Source organism: Ochotona princeps, chromosome 25, assembly GCF_030435755.1.
Source record: "Ochotona princeps isolate mOchPri1 chromosome 25, mOchPri1.hap1, whole genome shotgun sequence".
In the NCBI taxonomy this organism is placed as follows: domain Eukaryota; kingdom Metazoa; phylum Chordata; class Mammalia; order Lagomorpha; family Ochotonidae; genus Ochotona; species Ochotona princeps.
Window position 1 is genome coordinate 19,793,443 of NC_080856.1, and position 25,652 is coordinate 19,819,094.

The window sequence follows — 25,652 nt, forward strand, 5'->3', positions numbered from 1 at the left end:
AAGTTAGAGAGGGGTGAAAAGAAAGAGAGAGAAGGAGAGGGAGAGAGTGAGAGAGGGGGAGAGAGAGAGATCTGATCTTCCATTTGCTGATTTACTCCACTAATAGTTATAGCAGCTGGGGCTGAGCCAGGCCAGGAACCTGGGGCTCCTTCTGGGGCTCCTGTGCAGGCACAAAAACACAAGCACTTGGGCCATTTTCTACTGCTTTCCTAGGCACATCACCAGGGACCTGGATTGGAAGTGGAGCAGCTGAGTCTCAAACCAGAGCCTATTCTGGATATTTTTGTCCTTGGCGGTGGCTTAACCTGCCATGCCATAGCGCTGCTCCCAGCTATCAGATTACCTGAGTATTTGTAATTATTAATCTCACCCACCTTCACTACTTCAGCAGTTTCAAGATGGTTTCTTTCCAGAAGATAGAAAAGTCCAAGAAGGAAACACGGGCCTGTCCACACCTGGTTTTGCCCCGATGATTCTGTGTTTTCACTTACGGCCTCCGGGACTGCAAGAGAATAACTCTTGGCTGTAGAAAAACCACGTTTGTGGAATTGTGTGCCAGCAGCTTCAGGAATCTAATAGGAATCCTATTAATTTGATTTGATGATAACTGTGGCACCAACTCCCTAGAACAGACAGGTGCGAAGGATTCGGTACAGCCTGCTACGCTTTAAGAAGCACTTGTGGTAACTCACAGAGATTCACAGAGCACACAGATGACACAACTAAGCAACAAGTAAAACAGCAAAAATAAGGCTGATATATAAAAGGAAGCCAACACAGTTTACGCACATACACACAAAATGGTTGTTGCCACAAGTCAAGAACTTTGCAAGGGCATTAACACGCAAAGGAAATCTGACTGACATCATCTGCTAGCCATCAGCTAAAAACAAGCCAGCTACACGGAAACACACGACAAGATGAAATGTCCCCCAGGAGCTGTGCTACCCAGGACATTTTTTTGACATAAGATATAGAAAGGACATTCATTATTCCCTGATTACATGTCAGCAGACCTACGTTTACGTTGTTGCTGCTATTAAGTTAACAAAATGTCAGAACTTGGTCAAAGTAAATTCATGGTACTGGTGGATGCAATGTCATACACAACTAAATGGCAAGTTGTACAGGGAGGAGCGGCTGTGAGGACAGTACCCTGATCTGCCTCAACTCCAGGTGACTTTTGACAGTATTTATGAAGCGCCTTAAGCAACATTCAGAGAATAGCGCTTTCTTAACCGAACTACCAGTCCATGATGCAATGGGATGAAACTTGCGTGAAAACAGGTTCAGCAGGGAGTGAGATATGTAGTGTTCCTACTACCTGCTAAGGGAGACCCCCTAAGTGCTTGAGGAGACAGGTCAATATCCCGTTTCTACTCCTACAGGAAGCTGCGAAGCCCATGGAGGAGGCACGGAGAACTTGGAAAGACGCCCCTGAAGCCGGATGGGAAGGAATGCTTGACAGGGGATCCCAATGACCTAACATGCGAAAGATCAGCAGGTGGACTGGGTGGGCACTGGCCTTCCCAAGTAGGTGAGAAAGACTCCCGTAGCCAGGGAATGCACCTGGAAGACTGCAGGTTTGTAAAGCATAAAACAAAAAAGGAAACTATACATAAAGAAGAAGAGGGGGTTCACTCCATGCTCCCCCGCACGGCCAACTCTACGCAATTACTTTAGCGCTTCCGGAGGCAGCTCGGGAGAAGTTCCCAACGAGACAAAGCTGGGGAACCTCCTGGGGGGCTTCCCGGGAAAGCCGTTCTGTCGTCGATCTCCCCCAGTCCAAGTCCTCCGCCCAGCAGGAGACGCTGGGCTCACCGCGCAGGCGCCAAGTCGGCCACGGAGGTCTCCAGGAGGGGACCAGCCCAGTGGTTCCGGGTGTGCGCTCTAGCCGCCACGCTTCCGCTTCTCGACTGCCGCGCGGCCGGGGAGTGGGCGGGCCTTCCGGCGCCCTAACGACGAAGTCAGGTCCGGGTAAGCGGGTCCGGGCAGTGCGGGTTTGGCCCTGAGGTTGGGGTGACGCTTCTGAGGCTCCAGCAGGGTCTCCCTGCGACATCGTAGACCTGGTGGACCTGTCCGGGGGGCGTCCCGTTCCCTGACAGCACGTGTGCCTGGTGCTGCAGGTGCGTGAGTGTGTGAATTCCTCGCTAGGGCACACACTGCCGTGAGTTTTCACGTGTCTGGATCACAGTTCGGGTAGTATACTGCAGTAAGGGGGAGAGCCGAGGGGAAGAGTTAGGAACTCCAGAAATGACGCCTAAAAGGCAAAGATAAAGCACCTGTTAGAGAGAAGAGGGGTGCAAAGCCAGTTACTGAAATCAGCCTGACCTTTTCATTGCCTCGGAGTCGTCAGAAAGATCAGACGGATTGGTCTTCACGCAGCGTCAAAATATGCCAGTTCTCTTCTTGGGTGGGACTAACTTGTTTCATTTAGTGCATTTGAGTGCTTAGTTTTTGCAGAACGTCTCCATGTCAAGTTATTTTTCCGTAATTGTGATTTTTGTTCACATTTAAAGAAGACTGAGGTGACCTTTGCAAACCCCTTAGAACGGCTGCACAGCAGTCGGAATCTACGGGATGGGAGTCGCGATGTGCCGCTTACTGGAATAACATTAACAGGGTCCGCATAATCATTTTCTTGCTATTTGTGTGTGTTTTCTTTTGAAGTTAAAACTGAAAAGCTGTAAGGAAGTATACTGGGATCCTGAGAAGTCCTACGTAAGGCTTTTGCAAGTTTTGTTGTTGTTGTTGTTTGTTTGTTTAAAGCTAGCACGAAGCATCAACCCAGTCCTTTTAGATGGCAAAACCTTGCTGCCTGTGGCAGATAGACAGGTGCACTGAGCTGCTGTGGCTCCTCCCGCTCCTCCCGGGGCTGCAGTGTGGGTGTCAGGGAGATGACCGAGCCCTCTGGCTGGCGATTATTGCGCCCATTGTCTAGCTCTTTGTTTCTGGTAAGGCATGTGGGTTTCAAGAGGCTGAGTCCCGTTTTCTGTTGTAAACCTTGTAGGACTGGACTTAGGTGATAGAACCTTGTTCCAGTGGGGTCCTAATGGAATTACTTGCGAGAGATGTCTCCCAGTAATTTGCTACGTGCCAAAATAGGGAGATACTTTTGCGTCCTGTGATGCCTTGGTGATGCCCTTCCTCCTCAGGGCTGATGGTTTGTTAACAAGGTACTGGTCCCCACACCCGTATGTTTCTGCCTAAGTTTGTGAGTGCCCTAACATTCTAGGTACAAATCCAATTGGAGTATACATGTCTTGCTTGTATACTTAAAGTACAACGAGGAATGAATAAATGATGTAGACTACACTACCACGCAACTTACAAAGTTTCATTTTTTTTATATAAGTTGCCATCTACTGAATGCTACTTTCTTACTGATTTCTCCAGCATTCCCATCAGGTTTGTTTTCAGGAAAGAAAGCTCAGAGTTGGAGACAGAAAAACCCTGGTCATAAGTGGCAGAGCCATCCCCGGACCTGGCCACAGGACTCAGCCACCTCAGCATGTAAAACTGAGGTGATCTGGAACTCAGACACACTGTCCTGAAAACATTATAACAAAATTATAGTTACCAGACCAGTTTAAAATAACTGGAAATCCTTGTCACTTACAGTACAAATGTACTCTGTTGCTGTCATGGGGATTAAGCAAAGCAAAGAGACTGTTTTGGAATCAGAAATGACAAAAAGCGTCTGTTCACACCTTCCGAGGAAACTTCCCTAGAATCTTTTTGAAGCTGCTAAAGATAACCTTTAGATTTTTCCTTAAAGATTTATTTCATTCTTATTGGAAAGTCAGATATACAGAGAGAAGGCGAGACAGAGAGGAAGATCCTCCTTCTGATGATTCACTGCTCAAGCGGCCACAATGGCCAGAGCCACAACAATCTGAAGCCTGGAACCAGAAGCTTTGGGTCTCCCACGTGGGCGCAGGGTCCCAAGGCTCTGGGCCATCCTCTGCTGCTTTCCCAGGCCACAGGCAGGGAGCTGGATGGGAAGTGGAGCCAATGGGATCAGAACCAGCGCCCTTATGGGATCCTGGCACGTACAAGGTGAGGACTTTAGTTGCTAGGCGATTGTACCAGGCCCAACCTTTGGACATTTGTAAGGCCTTAAGAGGTTTATAATGGCATGATTTTTTTTCTCTTCACTACCAATAATGCTTAAACCCATCTGCATCCACACAATGCAAGAGTTGGGAGAGAAATGAATGATAAAGGGCTGGTGGGCTAACTGGGTGATGAGTTGTCAAGGGAACACAGCTCAGTTCCCATACTTCTCCTTCAGATGGCACTGTTGGCCTGAGATGGCTTGGTGCATGGCATGGCTTGAGATCAGCCTCTGCTCTTTTAAAGGATCTTGATGTGGACATTAAACCCTCCTTAATTGAAGGTGCTTGGAAGAGCTGATTTAAAACATATCTGGAGTGTGATGATTTTGCTGGTTTGTTTCATTTTGAGAGATTACTCTCATTGGTTTCTTCAAGATAAGTTAATTTGGACATCAGTTTCTTCTCATGCCAGCTGAACTATCCCTCAGCATCTCAGCCAGCAGCTGCTCATCTCACTACGAAGATTTCACATAAGCTGGCGTGTTGTACCAACAGTAACTTGTACATTTCATGTGGAATGGGGTGGGATAGGGATCCCACCGCAGTATTCTTGATTTGTATATGTCCACACATGACCTGTGATGTGTGCTAGCTGTAATTTTAGCACATGAAATATCATTCTTAAACCTATTTCAGCATGCTCTCTCACAAATAAAAGCTGTCTTCAGCTAATAGGAACCTAGCCAGTTTGCATTAAAGCAGCATTTATAAGAAGATAAAGACAAGCCCTATCACAGTTGTTAAGTTCCTTCTGTTCAGGAATAAAATGAGTCTTTGAGCTGTTGAGTTTATTTCCTTAAAATTGCTAGCTGTTAGGCCTGCCACAACAGCCTAGTTGCTAAAGTCCTCACCTTTCATGCCCGGGATCCCACATGGGCACCGGTTCTAATGACAGCTGCTCCACTTCCCATCCAGCTTCCTGCCTGTGGCCTGGGAGAGCAGAGGAGGACGGGCTCAAGGCCTTAGACCCTGCACCCATGTGGGAGACCCAGAAGACGCTCCTGGCTCCTGGCTTTGGACTGGCTCAGCTCTGGCCGATGCAGTCACTTGGGGAGTGAACCAGCAGACAGCAGATCTTTCTCTCTGTCTCTCCTTCTCTTTGTAGATCTGTCTTTCCAATAAAAATAAATAAATTAATTAATTTTTAAAAAAATTTGCTGTGTGTTTTTCCCAGGAGACTCTTAGCCTCTAGGTAGCATTCAGTCCAGCAGCCTCAAGGCCTGATAACCTCATAACTCATTAGCAGTCCACAGAACAGCTGGAGCTCTGCAGAGCCAAGTTCAAAGGCCTGATAACAAAGGTAAGCACATCATTACTCCTTTAGATGGCAAGCAGGCAGCATGTTGATTTCACAGATTGCTTAGGTAGGTGTTTTCTGAAAGTATAATCATCATGTTGAGGCAGGATAGCTCATTTCTCTGGTCCCATCATCCAGCCTACTATAGGTAAATAAGCTGTTGAATTACAAAAGAGCTCTTTGTTTAAAAAAAAGGCAGAATGACAAGGAAATAACAGTATGTGAGCACAAAATGAAAGAACTGTAGAAGTACTGCGTACAGTGGGAATGGCTGTCTGCACCACAGATAGTCCTCAGTTCCTCAGCAACATCCTGGCAGCTGTGTGCAGAGTCATGTGCAGCGCGCTGCGTTTTCATTTTCCTAAGTGTTTATTAGATCATCTTGGAATGTTTTACACTCCCCTGTTTATCTTTCCTCTTCTTTTTTGTAGGGATCCTTGCTGCCCAAGAAATGTCTTCGCTTTCAGAATATGCCTTACGCATGACTCGTCTCAGTGCCCGGCTGTTTGGTGAAGTTGCCAGGCCCACTGATTCCAAGTCTATGAAAGTGGTGAAACTGTTCAGCGAACAGCCTTTAGCCAAGAGGAAGGAAACCTACGACTGGTATCCCAATCACAACACGTACTTCGCGCTCATGGGGATTCTCCGGTTTCATGGCCTCTACAGGTGATCACACACACACAGAGGGACTTGTGAGGTCTACATGTTTGTTTATATAGTTGAGGAAAGGAAAACATTAGGCTTTCTCATCTTACGGTTTTGTGACTATTGTAGTAGAGCCCAGGTAGTTCATAAGATACAGCTTAGGGAACAGGTATTTGGCGTGATGGTTGAGACACCATTCAGGACACTTGGAACCCCTATTACAGGACTTGGATTTGGATCTCAGCTCTGCACCCTAATCCACCTTTAATACACACTCTGGGAGGTGGCACGTGATGGCTCAGGAGCTGGAGTCCCTGCTACATGGGAGACCCAGCTTGAGTCCCATCTCCTGACTTCAGCCCAATCCCACCCTGGCTGGTGCAAGCATCTGGGGAGAGAACCACCAAAGGGAGGCCTCAGTCTCTCTGTCTGCCTTTCAGATAAATAAAATAATATATAAAAATGTTCAGTGTGTGTGGAGAAAGGATTCTTTCAATATATCCACGATGGGCAAATCAAAAGAAACAAGCATGTTTTTGGAAAACATTTTATGTATAAAGTGTGAAGGTACTGAGCTATAGAGTATCTATAATTACTCATTAGTCTAAGAACATGCTAAAAAGGATGCAGAGAGAAGCTGGTCCAATGCTGAGGAAGAAAACCCTAGGAGCCCAAAGGGTGTCGGGGCAGCAGGTTCTTAGCAGAGCAGGGTCCCTGCCCCATATATTATCTGTTCCTTAGCTGATGGCTAGACACCTTTTTTCTCTTCTGCTGGGAACTTTGTTGGCATTCTTTTTTAACCCCCACTCTCTTTGGGCATTTTTGTATCGTATTTGAAATATTAATTTGGTCTAAACGAGCTGCAGTTTGCCTTTGAGGATAATGTGTGAGTTGCACAGGCTCTTAACACCATGCACTTATATGTTTGTGCACGTACTGAAAGTAGGTGCTCAGACCTCGGTAGAAAGACAAAAAGATCAAATAGCTATGTGACTATTTTATTAAAAATAATAATTACCTACCTAACACGTGCTCATTTCAAAAGAATTTAAAAAGTGGGTAATTATGAAACATTAAAATACCTACATTCTGTTAGGAAAGTTTGACATGTTTTAATTGGACTGGTCTTTGGGCCACAATTTAAAAATTAATTGGGACCATTTATTTTAATATGATAAATTGATAATGCAACGTGATACTCATTTTGGACAGCTAAGATCACTGTATTCATTTATCCAGCAGGTATGTCTTAAGAACCTTCCAGATACAGGCACTTTAGGTGGGCACTCAGGGAACAACAGTGAGCAAAACAGATTTCTATAGTAAACACAGTATTAGATCCATGATCTTTTGAGAGTCCAAAATTGCTTTGGTTTTCTCTCTCCCTTGCTGTTAGTCTGGGCTCAGAAAAATAAAAATTTTATTATGACCCAAAATAAAGTATTGAACTGCAGATCTCCTGAGTAGAAGATGATAACCCATAACAAAATCACATTCTGCTATTTTAATTTGTCTGTTGCTGCTTTCCATTTGCTTAAATAATAATGACTCAGCTATCTTTAGGGATTAGGGGAAAATACTTAGCATTGAGCTATTCATGGAAAAACAAAGTTTGTTCATGTATTTAGTCAGCAGTGATGATAAATGGCAACTCTTAACGCTAGGCTTCCTGCAGCATCAGGCAGCATGAAACTAGACAATCCCTTCTGTAAAGAAAACATCCAGACCTGCAGAAGGGAAGCCCAGGTTCCCCTTGTGGGCCAGGTGCTCAGGTTACATCATCAGTACGGACAAAGCCTCCTGCCCTGTGGAGCAGGAAGGGAGAAGGAAAACAGCGTTATATTGGAACAAGTCCCATGACATATATTACTAAGTTGAATGTATTACAGAGAAAAAGCAGAGCTGACTGAGCAGGATCCAGAGGTAGAGCCCACAGAGGGTGGGGAAGGAGGGCAATTACAGGATTAAACAGGACCATCAGGAAGATGGGGTTTAACAGCCTGGAGATGGTGAGTGAGCCACCTGGGAAAGGACTGGCAAGGCAGAGCCAAGAGCAGAGCAAAGGCCTTCATGAGGAGTGTGCCTGGGACGGAATGTTTGGGGAGGGACTGTGGCTTTTGCTTTGGGTGAAAGGGAGAGGAATTTTCAGGATTGGTATGACTCATCTGGCTGTCGGGGACCCCCGGTACTGCACTGAACATGTACCATGTAAACATTAAAGATAATAGCCACAGTGACCCAAAAGAACCATAACAGATTGGTGCACCTTTCCAGTCTTGCCAAACTAACTAGTTAATGGGTTGTTGTTGTTTCTTCATTCAGAGATGAGCATCAGGATTTTAAGGAGGAGCAAATGCGTCTAAAGAAGCTTCGTGGAAAAGGGAAGCCAAAGAAAGGAGAAGGGAAACGAGCAACAAAAAAGAAATAGTGTTGGCCTGTGCAGAGGGAACTTCCTTCGCAGAGACTGAAAGAAGCATGTGCGTTTCTTGTCTTGCTCACGTTGGACGATGTTCCTGGTTCTCAGTAACCTGCCTTGGGGAACACAGTCATCTCCACGCCAAAGCCTAATGCAGTTAAAGTGTGACAGGGCTCCTCAGCACTCTAATTCTGCAAAATCATTCTGGTATTGGTTTTGTAAGCTGATGTTTATCTAATTGAATGAATCGCTTCATCAATGGCTCCATCAATGAATAAATTATTGTCTCATGACTTACTTAGGGTGGGGATGGAATGTTGGAGAGTAGTGGGGGGAGCCTCATTACATGAGTCCCTGGAGAGTTTCCTCCTCACTCACTTCTTGCTTCCCTACTAACTTAACCCTAAACTTCTTTGGCCATCAGCCTCTGTCTCCCAAACCAAGACCATAAACTCTGCGTTTCTCCACCTACCCCTTTGAGAATATCTAGTAAGATGAATCTGTGTATTAAAAGAACTGCCTGAGAAGAAGGTACAAAAGATCCTGGGTCCGTGATAATGTGGTCATTACCAAGAGAAATAGTCCCTATTACATAGAATTTTGAATCCTATGAAAGAGACCACTATTATATATAATTGTATTAAATGCTACAAAGGAAAAAGCCAAACTTTGATGAAAGTGTGAATGGATGGCTGGATGGATGCAGAGGCAAGGTCCAAACTTGATCAGTTTAAAGAAAGTTTCCCTAAAGAAGTTTTTAAAATGAACTTCAAAGGATCACTGAGAGCCAGATGAATAACATTTGGTCTAGTGGTTAAGACACTGGTGGAGGGGTCAGCATTGTGGCATAGCAAGTGATGCCTATATCCTGCCCGAACATGGGTTTGAGTCCTGGCTGCTCCACCTCTGATCCGTTTCAAATAAAAAATTAGAAACAAAAAAGGGTTGAGACACCATGGTCCATATCAGAGTTCCTGAGTCTGATTCCTGCTCCAGCTCCAAATTCCAGCTTCCTGCTAAAGCATACCCTGGGAAGCAGAAGGGGTAGCTCAAGTGATGGCAACTTAATCTGTGTGGAAAAGCTGGATTGAGTTCCCAACCTCCAGCTTTAACCTGGTCCAGTTTGACCATTGAGGACATGTGAGGTGCGAAACTAGAGTTTTTCTGTCTCCAAGTAAGAGAAGAAACCAGTGGTGAAGGTATTTGGAGCAAATATGTTATCATTTGCAAATCTTAAGGTTAGAGGAAACCGTTCTGTACAAAGAATCAAAAACGGGCTACATGACTGGCCATAGGAAATAAGCCAAGCCATAAAGGACTTTGCAGCTTCTGTGAAAAAGCTTGGATTTAACCCACTTAGTCAGACAGAGGTCGGAGTATATAAGACATTTCTGTTCGCGATGACAACTCTATATTTGGGTAGCTAGCTCCCGGTTTGATTGTATTGTAGCATTGAGTTTCCAGAGGTTGTGGGGACTTCTTTGAGTCATTTTTCCAAGAGTTGTTCTGAAACAACACTGTCCAGTAAATTTTTGAAGTGTGCTTATATTATAAGAAACATAATAAAATGCACCATCATAATCATGTTTAAATATACAGTCTATTGGGCCCGGCGTGGCCTAGCGGCTAAAGTCCTCGCCTTGAAAGCCCCGGGATCCCATATGGGCGCTGGTTCTAATCCCGGCAGCTCCATTTTCCATCCAGCTCCCTGCTGGTGGCCTGGGAAAGCAGTCGAGGACGGCCCAAGGATTTGGGACTCTGCACCCGTGTGGGAGACCCGGAAGAGGTTCCTGGTTCCCAGCTTTGGATCGGCGCGCATCAGCCCGTTGCAGCTCACTTGGGGAGTGAATCATCGGACGGAAGATCTTCCTCTCTGTCTCTCCTCCTCTCTGTATATCTGACTTTGTAATAAAATAAATTTAAAAATCTTTTAAAAATATATATATACAGTCTATTTATACAGTATATACAGTGTTAATTATATGCACCTTACTGTGCTAAAGCGCTTTTTAACCCCGTCGCGCCTCTCGGGCAGGAGTTTATGTGGCATCTGCTCCAGCTCTGGATTTCTCCTTGCAACACTTGAGTGATTTGTGAACTAGTAAAATCTCAATACATATGTTTAGACAAATGATAATTTTAAAGATGTATAATCCAGATGGTATAGTTTAAGCCTGTAATTAGCCTGTTTAAAAAAAATATCAACAGCCCACATGAAGCTGCAATTTGTATTTGATACGAGTGAATTTCAACAGAAGGCTGAGAATTCATTTATTTAAATCTTTCTTGAGAACATGACATATGCCTGACATGTAATAGTTGTAGAAGATTCGGGGTGACAGTGTGTGTTGTAAGTTACTGGCAAGACGCCAGGCATTTGGTTAGAAACACGAGGCAGCACTGTCATCTTAGCCATGCAGCGAAGCCGGATGTGGAACAATGTCATTCTCAGATGCAGCCCAGCGCAGCTGTGTGGATACCTTTCAGGGAAGGCCAAACTGCAAAAGGAACTGAATGAGAATTGGCATGATATTTTAAAGCAAGTTAACTGTAGGTGTTTAACATGGCAGTTGGGCTGTTCTTTGCAGCCTGTATGACAGTGTCTGTGTTGAGTTCCAGCTTCCTGCTGACATACATCCCAAAAGACAACAGGTGATGGCTGAAGGACTTGAACCCCGCCGCCCGTGTGCGTGACCCACACTGTGTTCCTGGCTTCCTGTTCTTTTACCTCACCTAAACCAGACTGTTGGCCTTTAGAAGGTGAAAAGGCAGATGGGAGGCCTCTGTGCCTCCTCTGCTTCTCAGTTTAAGACTATTATTAAATAACAGCTAAAAGGATAATCCAGTGAGCAAAGAGAAAGTATAACCAAAAAAGAATCCCTGAGCTTCGTGCCAGGAGCAGTCCTCAGTCAGGAAAGAGTGCAGTAGTCGGGGGGATGGAAGCACCTCAACTCAGACTTGGAACCTGCAAAGTCTTAGCAGTGTGTGATGGGAAAGCTTGTAGATAACCTAGTAGTAGCTTAGCATACACTACTTCACCCTGAAAATCAGAAACTTCAGTAAACCCCTTTATACAAAAGCTGTGCCCTTAAATCAGCTGTTGGAATAAGCATCGTGTAACTCAAAGCCACCTGTGGACCAGCTTCAAAGTAGGAGACGAAGGAAAGGTTAACTCTTGATGCCAAGGAAGGGAACACATTTCAGGACATCAGCGGCCGAGAGTTAAGACCGAAATAAATTCAATTAGAGAAAAGAAAAAAAAACTGCCTCCAGGTTTAGACTGTCTGGATTATTTAACTAGATTTCTCTGATCTAAACCTTAACTATGATATTCCCTCTGATGTTCGATGAAGTCACAGGTTTGCAACAGTTGGCTCACTCTCTGTGTGTCTCTGAGTCACCTTCTCATAACTGTCTACTCTTAAATCATGGTAGTAATTCTTCACTAGACTGGTGAAATATGAAGGCATTTGTGTTGGCGCCTTAGCACAGCAGGTAAAACCAGTGCCTGCACTGCTGGCCTCTCATACAGGCAAGGATTGGTGTTCCAGCTGCTCCACTTTCCCTCAGCTCCCTGCTAATGGCCTGGGACAAGGAACAGAAGATGGGCCAAGTGCTTGAACCCCTGATACCTCCCCATGTGAGAGACCTGGAAGAGGCTTCTGGCTGCTGGCTTTGGCCTGGTCTAGCCACAGCATTGTAGTTACCTTAGGAGTCAATTCAAGGATGGAAGATTTTCTCTCCCTCTTTCTATGTAATTCTGACTTTCAAATAAACAAGTGATTTTTTTTTAAAAAAAAGATCTAGAACTCTGAAATAAATCCTTTAAAAATTAAGATTGAGATACAAATTTCAAATGAATTTTTTAAAGTATTTGTGAAAAGCACTATTTAAATTGTAGAAAGATGATACTGTGGTTCATGTGCCTAATCAGTATTCCTGAGGCCGTGTTGTGGAGTAGAGGGCTAAACGTCTGCCTGCCACACCAACATCCCATATGAGAATCAATTCGTCTTGACTGTTTCATTTTGGATCCAGCTCCCTGTTAATGTGCCTGGGGAAGCAGAGGCAAATGGCCCAAGTGCTGAGCCGGTGCCATCCCCACGGGAGGTCCAGAAGGAATTCCCAGCTCTTGGCTTCAGCCTGGTCTGGTCCCGGCAGCCGTGGCCTTCTAGAGAGGGCACCAGCATCACGGAAGACCTGTTTCAGATAAATCTTTTTTTGCAAGCAAATTTTTCCTAGGTAATGTTGGCAAATACCTGCCAAAAATAAAAAGTTATTTACATTTATGTACAGCTTGACAGGTTCATGGAGCAGATGTAGGTGTGAGATAAGCTGCTTATTTAAAATGACAGGTTGCAGAAATAAATTTTCATAAATATATGGCACGCATAAACACACAAGCATAATAGATCATCTTTGATTTGTATTGAAATAGCAGAAAAATAGATCTTTCATCTGCTGGTTCACTCCCTAAGTCTGCAGTAGCATTCTGAAACCAGGAGAGCCGGGGCACATCTTGCAAGTAAGAACAAATCGAAATTGAACACACAGCCTGCACACCTGGCCCTCTTTACTCACTATTTTCTCCAAACCTTCTAAATAATCTACTTTTAGAGATTTACAGCAGATAGCAAATTTCAGGAGCCAATGCTGTCTTTGTATGCCTTTTTATGTCTTTATTAAGAACTCCAGGAAATTAAAAAGAAAACACTTCCTTAAAAAAAAAATGAAGAGTGCACATTGGGTGGATCTTGTCTCCACACTAGGTGCCTGGGTTGGAGTCCTGAATCTGCTGCAGATTCCAGTTAGCTGCCGAGATGCAGCAGGCATCAGCCTGGCCCGGCCTCACATGGGAACCTGGATTGGATTCTGGGCTCCTGGCTTCAGCCTGGCCCGGCCTCTGCGTTGGCAGACATTAGCGGAGTGAGCCAGTGGATGGGAGATCGCTCTGTGTCTCTGCTTTTCAAACAAAAATGAAATGAACAAAAATTTGAAAGTAAAAGTTCTTTATAAACGGAGATGGAATCAGCAAAACAAATAGTAATACATCAAAGAAGATATGTAAAAAGGAACAATAAAACCCTGAATCTGAAATAACTGTCAAAATGGAAAAGCGTGTATACTGAACTTAACAGTGAAATAGTTTTTTAGGTAGTATCGTGAGCAAGATAAAAGGGGATTATTCAAGATTTTTCAAAGTAAACTACAAAGATAGCTTAATTGGAGCTTAACTGGAGATCTGGCAATATTAGAGGTTCCTATAAAAGTATAAGTTAAAGATAATTCAGTTAGATTTGTCTAAGTTTTTCACTACACTAAGGAGGTGTGTCTTCTGAGAGAGCACAGATTCATTCATGAAGAGAGTTCCATGTCCATGATGCAAAAGACACGAGATTGGCCCAGGGTGTGGAATAAAAACAGTACCCTGGGGATGGGTATGTAGCCTAGTGGTTAAGACACATATCCCATCAGAGTACCTGGGTTTGTACGTGGCTCCACCTGCTGAGTCCGGCTGACTGCTAGTGCACATCCAAAGAGGCCATGGCAATGGCTCGAGCAGCTGGGCTCCTGCCACCCAGTTGGGAGACCTGGAGTCCTTGCCACCCCAACCCCCTTCAGCTCTGGCCCACACCTGTTGGCATTTGAGGAATGAACAGCTGGACATGCTCCCTCTGCCTCTCAGTGTTTCTCAAAAACAGAAGTCCAGTCCGGTTCTCATTTAAAAGGAGAGGGGAAAAAGTCAAAATTCTAAACAAATAAAATCTTGGAGAGGTTAATCTTTAAAAAGCTCCATTCACGGGCCCGGCGGCGTGGCCTAGCGGCTAAAGTCCTCGCCTTGAAAGCCCCGGGATCCCATATGGGCGCCGGTTCTAATCCCGGCAGCTCCACTTCCCATCCAGCTCCCTGCTGGTGGCCTGGGAAAGCAGTTGAGGACGGCCCGATGCATTGGGACACTGCACCTGCGTGGGAGACCCGGAAGAGGTTCCAGGTTCCCAGCTTCGGATCGGCGTGTATCGGCCCGTTGCGGTCACTTGGGGAGTGAATCATCGGACGGAAGATCTTCCTCTCTGTCTCTCCTCCTCTGTGTATATCTGGCTGTAATAAAAATGAATAAATCTTTAAAAAAAAAAAAACTCCATTCAGGGAGACTGTCATATCTAGTAACATGTCATTTAACTTCATGGCATTGTAAATTTCTATTTTTTTCTATTGTTGATTTTGTATCATGACTTTTCATTTAAGGGGATGTACAGTAGCTGTGAAATGGAGACTAACATCCAGATGTCAGGATGCAGTGTAGTATGCATTTCTGCTTCCAAAGATGGACTTACAATGAAACTGTTTACTGTATCTTGACAATAGGATTCTGGAATCTCTGCCATTGTCCATGCCCACAATGATGGACATATGACTCAGTATGAAGAACTATATGTTAGTAATAATATAGAGGAACTAGGTGGGGGAGGGAATTGGGGAAGGGATAAGGAAATATGGAACTGTATCATAAAATAATAATACTAAAATGTAAAAAAATCTTTAAAAAAAAAAAAGCTCCATTCAGAGAATAGGAGAACTGGCTAGCGCATTAAGCACCAAACTGTTAACAAAAGGAATATTGACTTAATAAAGGAATTCATGATCGATGTGGCTTCTATCATCATGAATGATTTCGCAAACAGTGGAAGTACTGAATGAAACCATGCCACTGGAGCACTAACCACACCACATCGGGTACTCTGATTTACAGGACATATTCTATTTAACTTCCCAAACAAGTATCCTCATCTTAGCTCTCGTGTTCCAAATCACATAGCCACAAGGTTTTAGAGTCCATCTCCCAATCTCTAAGCTTGTCCTTTTAATAGCCACACTCAAGTAAAATTTTTCATATGCAGAGAGAAGCAAATAGCATGGATAAAAATGGGCACTGGTCGGGCAGCTCCAGAATTGTAGCCTGAGTGAACCAATAATGGGCCCTCCAATTCCCTACAGCTTGCGTCCTGGGGATGTGGCTCTGGTCTTTCTTAAAATGAACGCTGTCGTCTGTCAGGGACTTTATCATTCGCCTGGCACTCTGCCTCACTCTACTACTTAATCTACAATGACCTTATAAGGTACATATTATTTCCCTCCATATTTCTATGCAAACTTTAGAGCTGTGATTTTCAATGTTAGCTATGCATTAGATGGCCCATGTGGAGGTTAAAAGATCTCTGTCTCTGGTCCCACTGCAGACCAGTCAGAAATGGAGTGGAGAAAGAGAAAGTATAGGTACCAGTAATTTTTTAAAAGGCCCTTGGGTGGTGGCTTCCTACACAGCTAAGGTTATGAAACACTGATTCAAGGCAGGATTTCTCAAACTTAAATGCTCAACAGGAACATTTTGAGGGTTTGTGAAATAAAGAAGGGCCCCACACCCATACTTTCTTCTCCAGTAGGTCTCTGGTTTAGCACAGGCACCTGCCTTGGTAATAGGTTTCCCTGAGTTGCTGATGGCACTGCTCTGAGGATCATTCTGTGAGAACTGTGAGGTCATTTGTCCCAAGTCCCCCAAGATGGTAAATTGTTGTGGCCTCTTAACACTGTAGGAAAATTCCCTAGTCACCCTGGAGCCTTTTCTTAATCCATAAAGGACAAACTTTAAAAATACAGTAGGAAAAAATGAGAGAGAACTTTAGTTATAGAAAGTTCATGGGATTTCTTGATGTCATAGAAAGAAGATTTGAATAGACAGGCATCCCATAAACATGTATGGTGAAGACTGAATAGTACAGATATGATAACTGGACTCCAGGGCAGGGTGTATGTCCTGGCTGCTGGCTTTTCTGAGAGAGATAGGACAAACTGGCCCAGATCAACCTCAGTCACAGCCACAGTCATGGCCAAAGTTACTGCTAATGCTGGTGCACAAGCCTTGGACCCAAAGGGATAACTATAACGGTTTAAGGTAATGGAGTGTTCAATCTGAAACAAATACAAGCATCACATCTAGCAGTCAGAATGCTATTTGCCACTGCTGAAGGCTTGAGACAGAAGCAGGAGCTGGCCTTGTGGTGTAGTGGGTTTGCCAACATCACAACCTGCAGCACAAGTTGAAGTTGCAACTGCTTCACTTCTGATCCAGCCCCTTGCCATTGCACCTGGGTAAGCAGCAGATGATGGCCAAAGTCCTTGGGCCTCTGCGCCCACGTGGGAGATCAGGATGGAGTTCCAGACTCCAGGCGCCCGCCTCGCCCAGCCCCAGTGCTTCTGACCATTTGGGGAGTGGATCAGTGGAAGGAAGATGTGTCTGTACCTCAGACTCTCTGTATGTAACTCTGATTTTCAAATAAATCAATGTTTTTAAAGACACAGAAGCAGGAGGTGGCATCCCATCGGCGGTCATCAATGTCAACTTCACCCTGAGATTCCTGTACTACACGTCATCAGAAAGGGATTCGTCCACGCATTGTCACAAATTATGCCAGCAGGCTTTCAAAACGGACACAGTATTCTCAAAGGTGTTAGCTGGTGGCACTAACAAAGAGACATTTAAAAATGCAACTATCTCACTAAACTCAAAGCTTTTTCAATGTTCAATTCACTTGCTTCAATGAGCATAAACACAGTGACAAAAGTGACTAACACAGTCACAGCTATAGATTTTAGAGGCATTAAAATAATGAAAAAAAATTGGTGGGAGAGTTGAGGCTGCGAGTTGGTGGGAGGAATGGCTCTCACCCGTGAAGACGGCACATTCTGGCAGAATCAGTGCGGAAACGAATGAGGCTGGGTCTTTTCCGCTTTGCTTATCTGCACCCACACGGATGTGGATAATCAGGTTGTAGTTTCTAATGATGTCTGGATGAACAAGTGCTCTGAGAATGGGAAGCCCATATTCTAAAGTTAATGCAACAAAATTTTAAAAATGGATTCTAATGTCCTTCCTACACAGAAGGACACTGAGAGACACCTCCAGTGATCTTGCATTACACTTCCTGAACAAAATGAAGATTACAGTGGTTAGGACTAGTGAGAGAAAAGAGACCGAGCTCTTTCATAAGATCATTAGGAGCAAGCCCATTGCTCATAATGACCAATTCACACTGACACGGAGTTCTGTTGCATTAGCTATGAAGGTCAATTTAAATGGCTCTGGCAAACTCTCAAGATTGCAAGCTGTGGGCTGGCATTGTGGTACAGCGAGTTCTGCTGCCACTCATAGTGCCAGCATCCCATATTGTAATGTGTCACTTCCAATTTCTGCTGCTCAGTTTTTGATCCAACCTGGTGCTGCTGCACCTGGGAAAACAGCAGAGGATGGCTCAAACACGTGGGCCCCTACCACACATGTGCAAGACCCATATGGAGGTCCAGGCTCCTGGTTTGGCCCCAGCCACTGCAGTCATTTGGTGAGTGAACAAGTATATAAAAGATTGGGCGCTCTCTCTCTCTCTCTCTGTGTAACTATCTTTCCATCTCTATCACACTGCCTCTCAAATAAATAAATAAATCTTTTTTTTTTTTTTAATGCAGGCAGTACTATCCCTGGAAACACAGTTAAAATCGTTCACGGGCCCGGCGTGATGGCATAGTGGTTAAAGTCCTTGCCTTGCACGACCCAGGATCCCATATGGGCGCCGGTTCTAATCCTAGCAGCCCCACTTCCCATCCAGCTCCCTGCCTGTGGCCTGGGAAGGCAGTTGAGGGCGGCCCAAAGCCTTGGGACCCTGCACCTGCGTGGGAGACCTGGAAGAGATTCTGGCTTTGGATGGGCTCAGTTCCAGCCGTTGCGGCCGCTTGGGGAGTGAACCATCAGACGGAAGATCTTCTTTTCTGTCTCTCCTCTCTGTATATCTGCCTTTCCAATAAAAATAAATAAATCTTAAAAAAATCATTGTTCACAGTACTAATACATTGGAGATAGAAGAAACGAGCCCCCATTTATGATGCCTCAGTGTGTTACCTGCTGTTTGGTGAAGCCTGCTCCTGCTGCAGGAGATGTTACTCCAGAAAGTTGGTTACTCCAGGAGTTGGTTCTTTTAATAACTGAATATTCATGAGCATTGACTGGCATGGAATCCTACTATGTTCATGTTTTGCAGATATTACACAGGTCATTCCATCTATACTTGCTGAAAGTACTCACCTGAAATCCATTTCTATGGCAACAGAACAAAGCATGCCTCGCCCCGCCCCCCCAAAAAAAAACTCTTACCAGCATTCATGTACAAAGTGTGGCATTTCCAACATTTTGGAGAAATTGTCCAGCTCTTACTGGTATCAGTCTGTTCTGACCCTAGCAAATGAAACTGTCTAGAGCATTCTAAAGATTGATGAAAACTGATGGAGTGAACACTTAAGAATCGGGACCAGAACTGGCAGCTATATGGGATCCCGGTGCCCGCAAGGCAAGGACTCCAGCCTCTAGGCTACCACACCGGGCCTGATAACTTCATTTTGATGTCACAATATTTTTAAATCCATGCATAATGCTTTCATAATGTGCATTTTTCATGAACTTTTCAAAGACCTCATCAGCTTCACGCATAAACATTTAGGACATGATGATTTGTGAAATAAACCAGTCAGAAAAAGGGAAATCCTGTATGATTTCATTTATATGACCTAAGTCATCAGTGAAAAGTAGAAGAGTGATTACTCTGTGTGCAGAGAACAGATCATGGGGAATGGTTGGATGGGCACAAAGTTAAGTTTTGGAACAAGAGTCCCAGAGATTGGTTGCACAAAAGTGTGAATGAAACTAACACCATCAGACTGTAATTTTTTAATGCTGGCAATAATCTTTTTAATTACCATTAGAAAAAATCTATAACCCAGAAATAGCTTAAATAATGTTTAAGAATTAATATATGACCCAGCACAATGGCTCAATTGGCTAATCCTTTCCTTGCAAGCACTGGGATCCCATATGGGCACCGGTTCTAATCCTAGCAGCCCCGCTTCCCATCCAGCTCCCTGCTTGTGGCCTGGGAAGGCAGTTGAGGACGGCCCAAAGCCTTGGGACCCTGCACCCGTGTGGGAGACCTGGAAGAGATTCTGGCTTTGGATGGGCTCAGTTCCAGCCATTGTGGCCATTTGAGGAGTGTTCCATTCAGCGATCTTTCTATCTCTGTCTCTGTCTGTAAACTCTGCCTTTCCATTAAAATATATTAAAATGTTTTAAAAATAATTAATATAAAATGTAGAATGTTTCATAAACAATAAGTGGTGTTAAGATAATTCTTTGGCAATCGAATTGAGATAAAAAGTGATTTTAATCATTGCTTCATATCATACACCAAATAAATTTTGGAGGAGACCATAATGAAACATACAGGAAAAATATTAAAACTAGAAACTGTAAGTGGATATCAGTGAATAATTTAGTTAAGTTTACCTCTATAGCCTCAAAATAAGAGAAGGAATCCTAAAGAAAAGGCAAGATTAAAACAGGCTCCCAGGGAAAGCACTAGGCCTAGCAGTTAAGAGGCTGGTTAGGAAGCCATGTCCCACATCCAAACACCAGAGTTCATCACCCAGCCCTGGGCTTCTGATGCCAGCTACCTGCTAATGCAAACACCAATAGGTAGCAAATGACCTAAGGGATTAGGTTCTGTCATCCACGTGAGAGACCAGGCAGGACCAAGTACCCAGCCCAGCTTCAGCCAAGAGAAACAAGGCTCTTTGGAGAAGATTCCAGGGGGGTGTCAGAGAAGGTAGCATAAGGAATCAGTCTCCCTCCCTAGACAACAATTGTGGTGGAATACAGAGCATGCGGAAGGCTGGCAACTTCCAGGGGAAAGTCTGGAGGGTATACTGCAGTTGAAGTGAGTCAATTTCAGCTCACTATAGTAACACTACCCATCTTCACACTCAACCCCAAGCAGGTGGCTGTGCCCACGTTCTTAGAACAGCCTGCCCACAGCCGGGAGAGCCAGTACAGGAGACAAGGATCCAGTCCTCCAGATGTCTGTGCTCTGGTCAGTGACAGGCGGTGGAGGGGTCTGTGTGTGTGTGACCACCGTTGCACCCAGCTGCTGCTGCAAGCTCCTCCCCCTCCAGCTGAAGTGACTTCCAAGGGACCTAAAGGGCTAGTTCCCTTGCATCACCTCCTTCCTTTTCTCTCTTCCCTCTTTTAGGAGCTGGACACAAACCAATGGCATATACAAAAACTGCAGATGCAGAGAAAATTAGAAAGTGATCACACGTGCCTAGGGAAAGGATTGGGAGCATGAAAAACCTTAGGTTTACATTTTTATGGACTAGAGCACAGCAGGATAAGCCTGCAACACTAGCATCCCATATGGGAACTGGTTTGAGTCCCAGCTGCTCCACTTCAGATCCAGCAACATGGCAACAGCCTGAGAGAGGCATCAGAAGATGGTCCAGGTACCTGGGCCCCTGCCACCCTTGTGGGAAACCAGGATGGGACTCCTGGCTCCTGGCTTCAGTTGGCCCAGTCCTGGCCTTTGCAGTCATCTGGGGAGTGAACCAGTGGGTGGAAGATCTCTCTAGCACACATTCTCTCTCTGTAACTCTGTTTTTTCAAATAAACAAGTAATCAAAAAATAAGTTCATATACTTGTCAATCTTTACCACAAAGACAATTTACAACAACCAAAATAAAAGCCTTTTTTTAAAAGATGCAGTGACCAGAGAGGGTATACCTAAGAAGCCGTTGAACTTGACTGGACAATAAGATGCTGGACTCTATGTTTGGTATACGCTTGCAATGGGGGAATCTCAACTGAACTTGAGCTGTGGTTATGCAACAAGGTGGAGGAATCCACCATGGTGGGAGGGTTTGGGGAGGGGTGGGAGAACCCAAGTATCTATGTAACTGTGTCACATAATACAATGTAATTAATGAAGTTAAATAATAAATAATTTAAAAAAAAAGTAACTACATAATAAAACTCTTTTATCAACTCCTCATTAAAAAAAAAAAAAAAAAAGACGCAGTGAATCCTGAGGATGGAAGAGAGTCTCCTCTCCAGAGTTAGAATTCTACTAGGTTCAGATGTCCAGTTTTCAATAACAATAGCAACAATCAAATTACAAGGTATACAATGAAAAAAGGAACCATGACCAGTTCAAAAGGAAAAAATTAAAGAATAGAAACCTTCCTAGAGAAAGACTTGATGGCAAATCTGTTAGAAAACCAACTGTTTTAAACATGCTTAAAGAATTAAAAGATGCAGAGAGGGTGAAAAAAGTAGTACTGCATATAAACTGAAACTGACATTTGGTCATCAGCTAAGATGCCAGCTAAGCCACTCACATCCCCTATCAGAACGCTTAGGTGTAATTCCTAACTCCACATTCTAAAAAAGGTTAGCCATCACTGCTCAAGAGAAAGAAAAAAATGCAGAACCACCTGGGGAAGCCTGTAGTCCCCCTATCAAAGAGCATGGCAAGGCACAGCACAGCCATGTTCGGACAGCACCCTGGGAGAGCAGGCTCCCCGGCATGCAGGGGGATACAGACACCCTGACCCATCAGTGTCTCAGATCTCAGACCACACAAGTTGTCCCAGGGGAAGGCTGTGGTCAGGGGCAACTGTCAGAGTCACCTTCTGGGGCACAGCTTCAGGAGCTCCAGCCCAGAGGGCCGTGGCAGCTAGCGGGAACATGGTGAGACAGGAGCAAGGACTTAGAGAACTGCAAGACACAAATCAAGGTCCGAGTCTGGAAGCATCAAGACAAACCTGAGGACAAGAAGCGAAACATGAAGAGAAGCAAAGAATCTACTTCAAAGTTCCTAAACTAGCACTGTGTGCAGAAGTCATGGCAACATAGCGCCCATATGGCTGTATGCTCTATAAGCCAGGGGCTGTCTGCACTTATGAGTGAGCTGTTCCCTCACTGCCTCTCTCATCTGTCCCCTGCCTGGCTTTTCTGTTGACTTTTCTTAGACTTGTCTAGGGCCTCACTGAGCGCCCAGCTCTGTCTGTCCCTGCTTTGTCTGGTACTGAAGGGAGCAGGACTCACGTGAATTGATGGGGGCTGCTGTGGCACCCAAATTGCAGAGGCCGGTCCTATCACACCTACAGAAAATGAGTATTGAATTCTATTCTTTATGTAGCGGAGGGTTAAACTTGTGGTTACAAAATAAACAGAGTATGTCATTATAAAAATTTTAAACAATAAGGGGGGCAGGAGTATGGACAGAAGGGAGAGTAGGATGGGCAGTAGGTAGCTCTGTGTTTCTTAATCTGTGTATACAAAATTTGTTCACCCTACATAAATCTAAAAAAATGTTAAGAAAATGAGAAAAAGTAAGAAGATGTACTCTAAGGAGGAAAGCAGCAGGTCTTCGTGGATTCTGTCCTTCCTGCCATGAGCAAATCTTCCCTAATTACTTGGTGTCCATTTCTTTGCACCCTAGCATCTGTGACAATGAGATTTAAAAAGAAAGAAAGGATAGGAGGATCCAGTGGGGATCCACGTTGTGACACAGTGTTAAGCCACCACCTCAATGCCAGCATCCCATACGGGCACTGGTTCAAGTCCTGGCCATTCTACTTTCAATCCAATTCCTGCTAATGTGCCTGGGGAAGCAGCAGAAGGCAGCCCAAGGACTTGGACCCCGCGTCCATGTGCCATCCCTGTATGAAGCTCCTGGCTCCTGACTTCAGCATGGCTCAGCCCTAGCTATTGCAACCACTTGGAAAGTGATGCAGGAGATGGAAGATCTGTGTGTGTGTTTCTCTGTTTGTAAATCTGCCTTTCTAATATAAATAAGTTGTTGAAAAATAGAGGATTCAGTGAGAAGACCTGTGTGAGCGGCAGAGAAGAAGGACAGAGGGAATGTTCATTTCAGGAGAGGAGCTGGCAGGCAACAGCAGCTTTTTCATCTCCTGACCTCGGTGTGAATACGCATTTCACCACCTCTAATACAAACACACAGGGAGTCCTTGCTGGCTGAGGCGCATAAGCTCCACCTAGAAACCGCAGCTGGGTTCTCTGAACAGCAGCAGTGGAACAGAGCCAGGTGGCTGGTCAACCCAGTGGGACAAGGAACCAGGTCACTCTGGGTCTCCAGCCACAACCTGGAACAGTCCAGCAGGGCAGAGCTCCAGGAAAGCCAGGCCCCCGGCAGGAGCAAATCCCGCTCAAGGTGCCAGAAATCAGCAGCAGAGTGACCTCTGCCAGGGATAAGAGGAAGGACCAGCTGTGAGCATGGGGAGGGAGCTCCCAGATGGACTAGGGATCCTAGATAAACAGCCCTGGGTACACTTGCTCAACTCTGCTCACCAGCAGTGAAATGAGAGGCTCCATGGAACTAAAACAAACAAACAAACAAAAACGAAAACATATCGGTGGCAAAGTCACCACCCTGTGAAAATCTAAAGTGCATCTGGGACCAGTAATTTGATGCAAAATGTCCCCACTGCTCTGCTTCCATTCCAGCTCCCGGTCGGGCAGGGCAGCAGCAGATGACCCGAGCACGTGGGCCTATATGTCCCATGAGATCCAGAGGCAGTTCCAAGCTCCTGGTTTCAGCATGACCCAGCCCCAGGCTGGCTTTAGACCACGTGGCGATGAACCCAATGAGTGGAAGATATTCTTTTTTTTTTATTGCTGTGCATGTGTGTGTGTGTGTGTGTTATGTGAGTATACAAACATGTGTGCAATTGCCTTTCAAGTATATGAATAAATTTAAAAAACTTTTAAAGAGGATCTGATAATGCTCTAGATCTTACAGGGAAAACAAAGATGGACTCAAACAAACTGGACCAGCACGATAGCTGACCTTCAGAAAGTACATTGCAAGACTCTTAGTGGATATTTGAAAACGCAAATAGCACCAAACTCTCTCTCTCTCTCTCTCTCTCTCTATATATATATATATATATATATATACATATATATATATATATGAGCTTTTTTATATGATACAGTTCAGTGTATAAATTAGGCACAAGAAGAGAACAGTAACACAATAGAATAAGAACAGTAATTTTTTTTAAAGATCTATTGTATTTTTATTGCTAAGTCAGATAGACAAAGAGGAAGACAGAGAGGAAGATCTTCCATCAGATTCACTACCCAAGTGACCGCAACGGCCAGTGCTGAGCTGATCCGAAGCCAGGAGCCAGGAACTCCCTCCAGGTCTCCCACGTGGGTGCAAGAACCCAAGGCTTTGGACCATGGAGCTGGGCCCTAACCAGCTTGTTTTTAATGGTTCTCAAGATGTCATTGAATTGACATGCTTGTTACAATTGTTCATGTGCAATGGAGAATATTCAAGGTGAGGACTTTAACTGCTAGGCACCCCGCCGGGCCAAACTATAGTAATTTATTGTGACAAAAAGTTATTTTAAACAGATAAATCGTTTGTTTTGAGGATTTTCCTTGCAATTTTTTTTTTTTGCTACAGTTGGCTATGAGTAACTGAAACCAAGAAAAGCAAATCCACAGATAAGAGCAGACCATGGGATACAACATTCTAGAAACACACTTACTGCGTGGGAGCTGAGGATTGTCTTCTCTGTGTCTTCTTTCCCTGGACCTCCTCCCTGCTTTACACATAGCACTTGGCCAGAGGCCAGGGAGAATTAACACAGGACTTCCTTTCCTAGTGGCACAAGACCTACCATGGTTTTCCCCCAAGTACTGTGCCAACCAGTGTGAATCCAGGAAGACAAGACGTTCAGAGGATGATGGACTCAGCCTGCCCTAGCCCAGTCATCATCAGGGCCTCCCTGCATCAGTCAGATGGATGCAACCCAGGAACCCGCATTCACAACAAGCTCTTCCAGCGTGAATACATGCTCTGAAGCACCAGGGTCCCAAATTTTGGAATTCTTGTGGAACCAAAATTGCAAGAGATAAATCCTGGTTCAGAAATATGTTTGAGTGGACAGTGGGACACGGGCACCCATCCAGAAGATCTGGGTGCTGAGGTTGTGCTTGGAACACATAACTAATGTCTCCAATCAAGTTTACATGGTCTGTGTTCCCCCAGGCTCCTCCAGCCTCTGGTTTTACCATTCTCTCCAAGGAGTCCGAGATGTCTCAGACCGCAGTGCTCAATGCTGACCACGTGGTCTACTACCAAGCATCTGTGTAGGTTGTGAACTCCATTAGGGAGAGTAGCAGGATCAGAATTACCCTTCTTCTTTTGTAAAAGATTTTTTAAAAAGATTCATTTTTATTGCAGAGTCAGATACATAGAGAGAGGAGGA

General features: G+C 44.7%; 1 protein-coding gene and 1 long non-coding RNA gene across 4 annotated transcripts in view; one reads left to right on the plus strand and one right to left on the minus strand.

The window, feature by feature from the left end:
* The window catches only part of LOC131483387 (uncharacterized), an 89,600-nt gene that overhangs the window by 11,961 nt on the left and 51,987 nt on the right, over positions 1 to 25,652 (minus strand). The window lies entirely within an intron of this gene.
* On the plus strand, positions 1,967 to 8,737 carry MRPS33 (mitochondrial ribosomal protein S33). Of its 2 annotated transcripts, none has more exons than XM_012929598.2 (3): positions 1,967 to 2,126; positions 5,847 to 6,081; positions 8,383 to 8,737. In XM_012929598.2, the coding sequence occupies exons 2-3, from the start codon at positions 5,867 to 5,869 to the stop codon at positions 8,486 to 8,488; spliced, it is 321 nt and encodes a 106-aa protein (XP_012785052.1). In that variant the 5' UTR covers positions 1,967 to 2,126; positions 5,847 to 5,866; the 3' UTR covers positions 8,489 to 8,737. The 2 variants fall into 2 exon arrangements, with proteins under 2 accessions (XP_012785052.1, XP_058537359.1); XM_058681376.1 differs by lacking the exon at positions 1,967 to 2,126 and adding an exon at positions 2,854 to 2,954.

What these genes read in the sequence shown, in the direction of transcription:
- MRPS33 (XM_012929598.2), top strand. Translation starts at nt 5,867, where the DNA reads ATGTCTTCGCTTTCAGAATATGCCTTACGCATGACTCGTCTCAGTGCC. An exon ending in CGGTTTCATGGCCTCTACAG is followed by an intron (nt 6,082 to 8,382) that starts GTGATCACACAC and finishes TTCTTCATTCAG; the next exon opens with AGATGAGCATCAGGATTTTA.